Source organism: Mobula hypostoma, chromosome 19 (assembly GCF_963921235.1).
Source record: "Mobula hypostoma chromosome 19, sMobHyp1.1, whole genome shotgun sequence".
Lineage (NCBI taxonomy): Eukaryota > Metazoa > Chordata > Chondrichthyes > Myliobatiformes > Myliobatidae > Mobula > Mobula hypostoma.
This window is the reverse complement of record NC_086115.1, coordinates 17,707,572-17,720,376: the sequence shown is the minus strand read 5'-3', so window position 1 is coordinate 17,720,376 and position 12,805 is coordinate 17,707,572. Positions and strand designations below refer to the sequence as shown.

Sequence of the window (12,805 nt, the reverse complement as noted above, 5' to 3'; positions counted from 1 at the left end):
CTTAGCTCTCCTCACGTCTAACAGCAGCCCCTTAGTCTTTTTCACATTAAGCTGCAGATAATTCTGCTCACACCATGTGATGACCTCAGCACATATTAGATGGGATCCTGGCCTGATAAATTGTGTCACTTGGAACTCAAATCAGTTTGAGTCTAGCTAAGGAGCAGCTACAGGCAGATCACATCGTTGTGAGTTCTTCATGGGCCTCCCAAAAGTAATGCAAGGCATGGTATAAATGAGAAAATTAAAGGGGCATGTATCAGAAGCAATTATCAAAGACGACTTTAAAACACATATAGACTGGGCAAATTGAGTTATGAGACAATGTTGAGAAAGAATTTCTTGGGGAGGGGAACTTCGGGGTTCTAACATTTAACTGTCATTCTTTGGGGTACTCCTCTGTTTTCGTGGATGTTTCTGAAGAAAAAGAATTTCAGGACGTATATTGTAAACATTTCTCTGACATGAAATGTACCTATTGGATTGCGTACAAACTGAATATGTAGATCGGTATCTTGAGGAAATGTCTAGAGAACAGGTTGTCTTCAGTCTAGAAAACTGCAACATGAAAGAGTAAATAAATAAGTTTTTTTTTGTACAGGCTCTCTCAGAAAGCATGGCCACAGTATGATGTAATTTTATACGAGTTTTAAAGTGATGTAGATCAATTTGAAACCAGGATTTTCATTCTCAACAAACAAACCATCAAAGGTTTGAGGGACAAATTGCTACCTTTCTGGATATTGAAGGATTGAAGGTACTTGAAGACAATGCCAAGAAATGGAGATAAGATAGAAGATCAGCCACGATCTTGTTAAATCCTGGATGAAGGGCTAAGATGGGCTACTTCTACAGTTTCCATGTTTCTAAGAGCTAAACTCAAGGTGACATCCACATCCCATGAATGGATGTAAAGAAATTCAGCACCACAGGCAGCTCTGAAATAGGTCACTGGCTACAGCAATTGGTTAGGATGCAGAAATGACCAATCAGGTGTTGTGTTGGAAGCAGGTTCAAGAGATCTGGAAATACTTTGCAGTGTATTAAAAAAAGAGAGAAAAATGGCAACACAGAGAACTGGATATTTCTAGATAAGGAGTCAGGACAGAATAATTGTGTTGAACTATATGAGCTAGATTTCTCATCTGCAGCCTCTCCCGCATTTTACAGAAATTCTTCCTCAGCCCATGCAGACTGTAAACACAAGAAGCCCCTGAAGCTGAGGGTCTCACCTGAGCGACAGGACCTCTGGGTTCTCCATCGTCTGCTTTCACACCTGACAATGTTGTTCACAGACTGGCCACAACAGGAGGTGAGGGACAGAGACAGACCCGAATGGATGATCACAGCTGCCTCAGTCCCTGTTCCACTACCACCACCACCACGCTGGGCTTTCTCACTCCCCTCTCAGTTCTCACCCCACTCTCCGTCCCTTCTCTGTCACTCCGTCCTCTCCTCTTCCCCTCACCCTGCCTCACTCTCGTCTCAAACCCACTCGCTATTATTTCTCTACTCTCTCTCCCCTTTCACCTGTACTCCGCTGTCGTTACCCTCCTCGCCCTTCATCCATACTCCCCTCTCTCCCTCTCTCCTATTCACATGCCCTCCATCGCCTCTCTTCTGCTTCACTTCGCCAAACCTCAAAAACACCAGGGCCCGTTTCACTCCGAGACCGAGAACCAAGCTGTTGCCAGGAGACAACACTCTTTCATCCGATTGGCCAGTTCTACGAGCATGCCCATCTATCACTTGTTATTATTGGTCGAAGGGAAACAGCACCATGGCAACGCGTCTAGAGGGGCGGACCGGAAAGGAGGGCCGATCTGTGAGGCGGGGGGATGAAAGGGAGAGAAATGTAAATGGAGGGAAATCGTTCCTTCATTCTGTGCCGTGTCGTATTGACGTGGGCGATCATAGTCTTTCCGTGACCATGATTGTTCTTGAGGTGGTTTGCCATTGCCTTCTGGGCAGTCTCTTTACCGAACAGGTGTCCCCAGCCTTTATCAATACTCTTCAGAGATTGTCTGCCTGGCGTCGGTGGTCGCCTAACCAGGACTTGTGATATGCACCAGCCGCTCACTCGCCATCTCCCAAGACTGCTCCATGGCATAACGTGACCCTGATCTGGGGGCTAAGCAGATGCTACACCTTGCCCAAGGGTGACATGTAGACTAGTGGAGGGAAGGAGCGCCTTACATCTCCTTTGGTAGAGACGTATCTCCACCACGCCAATCAGGGAGGAAAATAGAAGAGAGAAAAAAAACAAACACAATGAGGAAGAAATAAGGACAGGACGATAAAGAGAAAAAAAAACAGAAATATAAGTAAAAGGAAATAATCAAGCAGAAATGGAATAGTCATAGTCATACTTTATTGATCCTGGGGGAAATTGGCTTTCGTTACAGTTGCACCATAAATAATAAATAGTAATAAAACCATAAATAGTTAAATAGTAATATGTAATTTATGCCAGGAAATAAGTCCAGGACCAGCATATTGGCTCAGGGTGTCTGACCCTCCAAGGGAGGAGTTGTAAAGTTTGATGGCCACAGGCAGGAATGACTTCCTATGACGCTCTGTGTTGTAACTCGGTGGAATGAGTCTCTGGCTGAATGTACTCCTGTGCCCACCCAGTACATTATGTAGTGGATGGGAGACATTGACCAAGATGGCATGCAGCTTGGACAGCATCCTCTTTTCAGACACCACCGTCAGAGAGTCCAGTTCCATCCCCACAACATCACTGGCCTTACGAATAAGTTTGTTGATGCTGTTGGCGTCTGCTGCCCCAGCACACAACAGCAAACATGATAGCACTGGTCACCACAGACTCGTAGATATCGGAAATATCTATATCATGTCACCTCTCGTAAATATCGTAAATATCTTTATTGTCATTGCAAAGTACAATTTGTCATGCACCAATACAGCAAAAATAAGTTTGCAACTCTCGTACTCAAGGCTATAAAACAACAAATAAAATAAATAAACAATAAATAAAATCAAGTAACCAGCCAGTACAAGCGATGTCCAGCAGTGCAAAAGCACAACTCAGGTGCACGACAGCCATAAAACCAGTATTAAAGTAGCAATATGACAAATTTATGGATGATGCTTGATCGATTTGTTCAGGGCAATTATAGCTCTTGGGAAAAAGCTATTTTTCATTCTGGAAGTGCGGGCATAGAAAATCTTATAACGTCTGCCACATGAAAGAAGTTCAAACAGATGATTGCATGGGTGTGTATTGTCCTTACAGATGCTTGTAGCTTTCCTTAGGCAACATGAGCTGTAGGTCCTCCAGGGCTGGGAGCTGTGTCCCGATAATCTTCTGTGCGCTAAAGACGACCCGCTGAAATGCTTTCCTATCAGCTGCTGTACAACTGAGATACCACACAGAGATGCAGTATGTTAAGATGCTCTCTATGGTGCAGTGGTAAAAGGTCACCTTGTTATAGTTGTAGTTATGTAAGGGTATTCATATAGATTAGTGTAATTCATTGAAATGGAATGAGAACATAGTAGATTGTTGAGATATATTGAGCAGATGTGGATGGAAGAGCAATGGAAATTCAAATCAGAGATTGGTAGAGCTCATGGATAAAAATTGGGGAAGAGTCAGTGAAGAAAAAAAATCACAAAAATGGTGCTTGGACAGGGGGACCTTAGTTATAAGGAGAGACTGGGTCTGTTTCCTCAGAGTAGAGGAGGCTGAGAGGTGACATGATATAGATTTATAAAATGCTGAGAGCAATAGATAGGATAAATATATATTTCCTCGGTAAGAGGACCAAAACCAGAGGGCGTAGGTTTGAGGTGTGAGAAACGAGGTTTAAAGATGGAGTTCAGATCGAGATGGATTCCTCGAGAAAGGTGTGCCGTTACTCATTTTGGAAGCTCAAACTTCAGTGTAGGGTTAGTGGCAGGATTCTTAATGGTGTGGGGGAACAAAGGGACCTTGGGGTTCACAAACATACATTCAGATCCATGGAAACACAGAAGAACTGCAATATTTCATGAAAATGGCTCACTCTCAACTTCTCCAGGGCAATTAGAAATGGACAATAAGACCACAAGACAAAGGAGCGGAATTTGGTCATTTTCCCCATTGAGTCTGCTCACAATTCCATTATGCTGATTTATTATCCCTCTCAATCCCATTCTCCTGCCTTCTCCCTGTGACCAAAGAGGAACCTATCAAGCTCTGCTTTAAATATATTCAATGCCTTTCACTCCTGGAATCATTCTCAAGAACCTCCTTTGGACCCTCTCCAATGTGAGCACATGCTTTCTTTGATAAGGGGCCCAAAACTGCTCACAGTACTCCAAGTGCGGTCTGACCAGTGCCTTATAAAGCCTCAGCATCACATCCCTGCTCTTATATTCTAGTCCTCTAGAAAGGAATGCTAACATTGCATTTGCCTTCCTTACCTCCGGCTGGGTGGTGGAGTAGTGATACATCTCTACCAAAGGAGGTATAAGGTGCTCCTTCCCTCCAGTAGCCTGCAGGTCACCCTTGGGCAAGGTGTGGTACCCACTTCATCCCTCCCCCCACCACCCCTGTCACGATCATGTGTAGCCATGGCAGGTGGTGGATGGTCATATGAGCAACTGGTGCATATCACAAGTCCTGGTTGTGCAACCACTGATAACCAGGCTGACAATCTCTGAAAGAATATTGATCATGACCGGGTTACCTGTCTTGTAAAGATACTACCCAGAAGGAGGAAATGGTAAACCACTTCTGTAGAGAAATTTGCCAAGAACAATCATGGTCATGGGACCATGATCGCTGATGTCATACGACACAGCACACAACGATGATGATGACTTCCAACTCAACCTGCACATTAATCTTTAGAGGAACCCTGCACAAGGACTCCAAAGTCCCTTTGCTCCTCTGGTTTTTGAATTTTCTCCCCAATTAGAAAGTAGCTTTTATTCCTTTCACCAGAGTGCATGACCATACACTTCCCGACGCTAGATTCTATCTGCCACCTCTTCACCCATTCTCCCAATCTAAGTCCTTCTGCAGACCCCCTCCTCCTTCAACACTACCTTCCTCTGCACCTACCTTCGTCTCGTCTGCAAACTTGGCCACAAAGTCGTCAATTGCATCATCCAAATCATTTACACCTAATGTGAATAGAAACACTCCCAAAACTGACCCCTGCGGAACACCACCAACCACCGGCCCTCTTTATTCCCATTTTATTCTCAAGCTTTGCCTCCTGCCATTTGCCAATCTTCTATCCATGCTAGTATCTTTCCTGTAACACCATGAACTCTTATCTTGTTAAGCAGCCTCAGGCACAGCACCATGCCAAAGTCCTTTTGAATATACAAGTAAACAACATCCACTGAATCTCCTTTGTCTATTCTGCCTGTTATTTCCTGAAAGAATTCCAACCCATGTTTGTCAGGCAAGATTTTCCCTTTAGGAAATCATACTGACTTTGGCCTAATTTATCATGTGCTTCCAATTACCCTGAAACCTCATCCATAATAATGGACTTCAATGTCTTCCCAACCGCTGAAGTCAGGTTAACTGGCTTGTAATTTTCTTTCTTCTGCCTTCCTCCCTTCTCAAAGAATGAAGTGACATTTGTAATGTTCGAGTCCTCTGGAACCATTCCAGAATTGAGTGATTCTTGAAAGGTCATTACTAATGCCTCCACAACCTTTCCAGCTACATCTTTCAGTAAAGTAAAAGTAAAAGAAAATTTATTATCAAAGTACACATATGTCACCATGAACAACCCTCAGATTCATTTTCTTGTGGCATACTCAATAAATTTAATAACCATAATAGAATCAGTGAAAGAGTGCATCAATAGGGAACTGTGCAAACAACAAAGGAGAAATAATAAATAACTTGATTGATCGATAGATAAATAAATACATAGCTAGATAGATAGATCTATCGCAAGCAAGCAATAAATATCGAGAACATGAGATGAAGAGTCCTTGAGAGTGAGTCCATAGGTTGTGGGAATAATTTAGTGATGGGACAAGTGAAGTTATCCCCTCAAGTTCAAGAGCTTAATGGTTGAGGAATAATAACTGTTCCTGAACCTGGTGATGTGAGTCCTGAAGCTCCTGTACCTTTTTCCGGATGGCAACAGGGAGAAGAGTACGTGACCTGGGTGGTATGGTCCCTGATGATGGATGTTGCTTTCCTGTTGTATATTCCACCAGGTCCAGGTGACTTATTTACCTTCAGACCTTTCAGGTTCCTTGACACCTTCTCCTCAGGAACAGCAATGACAATTATGTCTGCCCCCTGACACTCTTGAATTTCTGGCATACTGCTTATGTCTTCCACAGTGATGACTGATACTAAATACTTATTAAGCTCATCTGCTATTCTTCCTCCGCCCCCCCCCCCATTACTACCTCTCCAGTGTCATTTTCCAGCGGTCCAATATCCACTCATGCCTCTTTTACTCATTAGATTTCTGGAAAATCTTGGTATCTTCGTTTATTTTATTGGCAAGCTTGTCTTCATATTTAATCTTTTCTCTCCTTATGGCCTTTTCAGTTATCTTCTGCTGGTTTTTAAAAGCTTACCAATCCTCTAACTTCCCACTAATTTCTGCTATAGCATATGCTCTCTCTTTTGCTTTTGTGCTGTCTTTGACTTCCCTTGTCAGCCACAGTTGCCTCATCCTCCCTTTAGAATATTTCTTCTCCTTTGGGTCATATCTATCCTGTGCTTTCTGAATTGTCCCCAGAAGCTCCAGCCATTGTTGTTCTGCCATCACCCCTGCTAGTGTCACCTTCCAATCAGCTTTGGCTAGCTCCCTACTCATGTCTCTGTAATTCCCTTTAGTCCACTGTAACACTGATCTTTATCTTGCCCCTCTCAAAATGCAGGGTGAATTCTACCTGTGACGGTATCTTGAATTATCCCTTATGGACTGTACCTTTAAAAGGAGAGAGAGGGTACAACTGATTTGGTGAGAGAGAGCAACGAGTAGCTCGTGGGTCACCGTGGTGAGCGAGGGCGGCGTTATTTGATGGACAGCTGGGGTTCAGCATGTTTGGATAAATACGAGGTCAGCTGGTCAGCCAGACACACACAGCTCCGGACACTGGGTGAGCTTTGTGTGCCCACAGAAAGGTGGGTTTTGGAGGATCGATCGGGAGAATGGATCAGTGGCTCTCGCAGTGTGGAAAAGGGGTGACTGGTGGGAAGTTATCACTGTGTCCAACCCTGTCTGGGTTGATAGCTTCACCACAGAAGACGGTCTCCTTTTTGTGTTCACATTCGGTGACTTTAAAGGTTTTCGGAGACAACCGAGGATTGATGGCATCGGCTTACCTGGAGAACTAAACATCTATCTATCTATCTATCTATCTATCTATCTCTCTCTCTCCTCTCTCTCTCTCTCTCTCTCTCTCTCTCTCTCTCTCTCTCTCCTCCATTCTACTCAACCAAATATCACGAACTGATCTGACTTCGCTTACCTACTGCTGTAAGACTGTATCCATTTACCCTCAAGCTTGAAGAAGTTTGGGTTCTATATTTAACTCACCTGTATACGCAAAAGTTCTGCTAACCTGTTTGATTTATCTAATTTTATATTACTGTATTGCGTAGTTGCTAATAAAATAGCTTTAGTTAACAGCAATACCAGACTCCAGGTGTTTCCCATTCCTGCTGGTTCTTTAACCCGTTACGGGGTATGTAACATACCATACTATGATCACTTATCCCCAAGGGTTCTTCTACCTTAAGCTCCCTAATCAAATCTGGTTCAATATTCAACAGCCAAATTAGAATTGCCTTTCCCCTCGTGGGCTCAAACACAAGCTGATCTAGAAAGCCATTTCATAGGCATTCTACAAATTCTCTTTCTTGTAATCCAGCAGCAACCTGATTTTCCCACTCTCCCCATGACTATCGTAACATTACCCTTTTGACATGCACTTTCTATCTCCCTTTGTAATTTGTAGCCCACATCCTGGCTACAGTTCAGAGGCCTGTATTTAACTCCTATAGGGCCTTTTTACCATAGCAGTTTCTTAACTCTACTCACAAGGATTCTACATCTTCCGATCCTATAGTATATCACCTCTTTTTAAAGATTTGATTACATTTTTTTTTACCAACACAGCCACCCCACTTCCTCTGCCAAACGGCTTGTCCTTTTGACACAAGGTGTATCCTTGGATGTTAAGCTCCAACTATGATCTTCTTTCAGCCATGACTCAGTAATGCCCACAACATCATACCTGCCAATCTCTAACTGCACTACAAGATCATCTACCTTATTCATTATACTGCATACATTCATATGTAACACCTTTAGTCCTGTATTCATCACCCCTTGCAGTTTTGCCTCCATGAACTCATCTCACCTACTGCAATGTTGCCCTATCATCTGTCCTATCTTCCTCAGGCTCACTACACGCTGCATCTACTTGTATACCAAATGCCTGGTTCCCATCCCCCTGCCAGACTAGTCTAAACCCCACTCAACAACATAGCAAACCTGCCCACACAAATCCCCTTCGGGTTCAGGTGTAACCTGTTCTTTTCGTGTTGGTCAGACCTTACCCGTAGGAGATACCAATGGTCCACAAATCTGAAATCCTACCCTCTGCAACAATTCCTCAACCATGCATTCATTTGCCAAATCATTCCCTCACTAACACATGGCACAGGCAGCAATTCAGAGATTACTACCCTAGCAACAATCAACACTGGCTTTGCCAACAATGTCCAGATCCCAACAATAAATTAGAAAAGGCCATTTTGGTCAAGCCCAGAAACTGACCAACAGGAGGTCAAAGTCAAAGTGGAGTTTATTTTCATCTGCACAAGTTTATGTGTCCACACGTGCAATGAAGAGTTTATTTGCAGCAGCATCACAGGGACATAGCATCAGATAAGCAAAATTCATGAGCGAAACAGAAATTAAACATAAACATCTTTCCAAGAAAGAAAACATACAGTAACTAGAACCAAAAAATAGTCAATTTTAGTGCAAGGTGATCACAGTGGTCATAATATTCCTACACTGTAGTGATTAGGGTTTTGCTAGTTGGTTCAGGAACTCAATGGATGAAGGGAATTAGCTGTTCTTGCATCTGGAGGTGTCGGACCTCCTGTCCGATGGTAACTGAAAAGATGGCATGACCTAGACGGTCAGGATCTTTGATGATGAATGTTCTTACACCATGTGCTCAAACTTTAGGGGCAACCCCTTCAAGTATTCTGAAGTCTTTCACAAGCTGTATAAATTTGGAAACTTGATGGAAAATTAGAAGCAGCCAAAGGGTCCCTGAACTGTTAAAATATATATTGCAATTCTTCAATGATAAACTATTAACTTGCTTAGAAAACAGAGTTGCACATCGATCTCCCTTTGAAACTGAAGTTGTGGCCTGCTTACTAGTTGATCATTGATAGATTTCCGTTAAACTTTGGATTGACTAATCACTCATACAGTTTCCATAGAGAATGACGTTTCTCCGCTCTTACACTTTAATTATCCACATCACCGATAGTTTGATCACTGTCAAGAATGGTTTTGAAAACCAAGAGTGCAAAAAGATGTTAATTATAGAGTCACAGAGCAACACAGCACCAGGTCTTCAGCCCAATGAGTCCATGCCCCCCCCCAGTTAGTCCCAATATCCTGTATTCAGTCCATATCCCTCCAAGGCCCATCCCTCCATGTACTTATCCAAATGCTTCTGAAATGATAGTATTGGACCTGGCTCAACCACACATCCTCTGGCAGCTCATTCCATATTCTTGCCACCATCCGTATGAAGAAGTTACCCCTAAGTCCTTTTAAAATCTTTTCCTCAAAGCTGAAATCTATGACCCCTAGTTGTGGACTTGCCTACCCTGGGGTAAAGAGTATTAGTATCCAGCTTATTTATACCATTGAACTTAAACAGCCACTTAGCACCTGAAAATGGACCCAGTTTCTTGGCCTGTGCTTCTATAATGCAACTTTCCTCCAAAAGAATACTTAATTTACAAAATACACAGTTACAGAACCAGAACATTATCTTTATTAGCACTACAGAGGAATCCCTGGGCTCCTTTATTCAAAGTTTCAAAGTTACTATCAAATAAGTTATAAATGATACAACCTTGAGATTTGTTTGTCCACAGGCAGCCACTAAGCAAGAAGCCCAAAAGACCTCAATTTAAAAAAATAAAATAAGGCCCAACACCCGACATGCAGAGAAAGAGGAAAAAAACACAAATCATGCAAACAACAGAAGCAACAACACTCTGAAGCAAAATGAGTCCTTAGATCCGAACCCCGGAGCAGCCAGGAGCAGGCCCAAAGCCTTGGTATCAGTCTATCATATTAGCACAGCAGCCAGGGCTGTCTTCATCGCCTCATCGGCATAGAGAGAGGAGTAAACATTGCGGGAGAGCGAGCAATGTCTTCCCAGGCTATCTGGGCTGACGTTTAAATACGACATTGTGTATATAAGTTGAAATGTACACAAAAATCACTCAATATGGTAATCGTACCTCTGTGGTATTGCGATAAATGGTTTCAAGGGTACATAAGACTGATAGGGAAGAACAATTATCAAGGCGTGGGGGGGAACCTAGTTTGGCTGCTCTTAGGAACAAGCATAAGGATGTGAGATGGACTTTTGAATTTAGTATTATAGGATCCTTTTTGTATAAAGAGATGTCCATACATTGAATACGTTGGTTGTTTGTAACCTGAAGATGGTCTGTACCAAGCATATCCTTACATTTCATTACAAAATTTACAATATATCAATGTATCATTGATGTTCACCTCCTGAACATTGCACTGGTGATAAATTTGAGAGCCAGCCCTTCTGTGGTATGTAGCGGAGAGAACCACGCCCCACTGAGCCTTTGCATTGGACTTCAACATGATGCTCAGCACGTATTCCTGGAACCTGGAATGTCCCGGTTACAGGCAACACATTGCTCTGGAAAACCTAAACATTTTGGTCGGATCAAAGTACACCTTTCACGGAGTTGATGATCTTCCAGCGGCAATGGGTATTTGTGGAGTGTTGGTGATTACGAATAGAGTAGTAATGCTACAATTGTACAGGCTTTTATTGAAGCCACACCTGCTTGGAATTGGAAGCAGTCATTAGGCTAATTCCTGGGATAAGAGGGTTGAGGGTTTGTTCTTGTCTCATTGTGTGTCCCTGGAAACAGCTCCATAGTGCACACAGTCCTGTCCTACGGCTGCTGCAGGTGAACCTCAACCAGGACCTCAGTGCCCTTTTTTCAGCAAACACACCTTGAAGGTGGTGTGGTAGGACTGAGGTTCCAGCTCTGCATGAAGGATCTGACAGTGAATTCCTCCTCACTCCAAACTGAGAGAGATCCTGGTGCTCGATAAGGAGTTCTAATGATGAGGCTTTCTGTCAAATGGCTTTGACGTTTGTGGAACCATCCCACAGGAGCAACTGATTCCTTCTTCCATTGGGCCTCCAGGATATTCCGTGCAGACCACTGCCTGATGGACGTTTGGTCAAACGTGTTTTTTTTCCTGCAGGAACTTTCCCATGAAGAACAGGTGGGATGCCAACAGATGGTGGATACTGCCCAGTTCATCATAGGGAAAGCACTCACCTCCATTGAGCACATCTACAAAGAGCGCTTCCACAAGATAGAAGCATCCATCATCAAGGACCCCCACCATTCAGGCTCTCTCTTCTTGCTGCTGCCACCAGGAAAGAGGTACCAGAGCCCTGTGTCCCCACACCAACAGGAACAGTTATTACCTTCCAACAAAGTGAAGTTTTCAACTTCACTTGCCTCAACCTGAACAGAAACTTTGGACTCACTTTCAAGGACCCCAAGTTCTCCGGTTTTTATTTGTTTGTTTATTTATTATTCATTTTCTTTTTGTATTTGCACAATTTCCCAGTCTGTTTTTGTGTGTAATTTTTCATTTGACTCTATTGTAATTCTTCGTTCCACTGTGAACATCTGCAAGAAAATTAATGTGCATTGAGTGCTCTTTCCAGCAGGTTAACATGGACTGATGTCTCTGCATAGAATTTAGATCCAGTCCCCTATCCCCACCCCAGCGCTCATTCTGGAGAGCAGATCCATGGTGCACGTGTGTGATATCATGTCAAAGGACCTTCTGCTGGACAAATTGATCAGACAAGTATCTACCACTCCAGTGTCACTGTAGGTGACAATATCCCGAAGGGCTAATGGGTTTTCCCTTGGGTACAGCACAGGTCTGGTCTGATAGACTACCAGGCCAGATGTGACTGTACTGGAAATATCCTTGGAAAGAAATTTTTTAAAAATGCATACATGCCAGAAATATAAAACAAAACTTCAAAAAAGTTAGAAAAACTTTAAATTTCAGGCTGTATCTGAGGGGGAAAAGAGTCAATGACTCTTCCATAGAGCCTTCCGCTAACACTGTTTCTGTTTCTCAATGTCAGCATTGATCAATTAGTCCTGACGAAGAGTCTCGGCCTGGAACGTTGAATGCACCTCTTCCTAGAGATGCTGCCTGGCCTGCTGCGTTCACCAGCAACTTTTATGTGTGTTGCTTGAATTTCCAGCATCTGCAGATTTCCTGGTGTTCAGCATTTTCTGTGTTTGTTTTGCTTGCATTCTTTGGACAGAGTTGGTAGATTGTTAGATTTGTGTATTACTGGCACGTATACAGTGGAAAAACCTGTCTTGCAGTTTGGTTCATACAGGTAGAGAGAAAGCGCAGCGCACGTAGATCCTGAGATCAAAGTTCATTTTATGGTCGTACGGAACTATTAAATAGTCTTGTAATGAGGTAGATGTCAACCTTTT

General features: G+C 43.1%; 1 protein-coding gene across 1 annotated transcript in view; it reads right to left on the bottom strand.

Moving 5' to 3' along the window:
• The window catches only part of cfap43 (cilia and flagella associated protein 43), a 129,607-nt gene extending 128,031 nt beyond the window's left edge, over positions 1-1,576 (bottom strand). The window contains exon 1 of the mRNA XM_063071432.1: positions 1,233-1,576. Within this exon, the coding sequence (XP_062927502.1) occupies positions 1,233-1,261 (29 nt within the window). The 5' untranslated portion in view covers positions 1,262-1,576. The remainder of the gene's footprint in view (positions 1-1,232) is intronic.
• Positions 1,577-12,805: the final 11,229 nt, after the last annotated feature.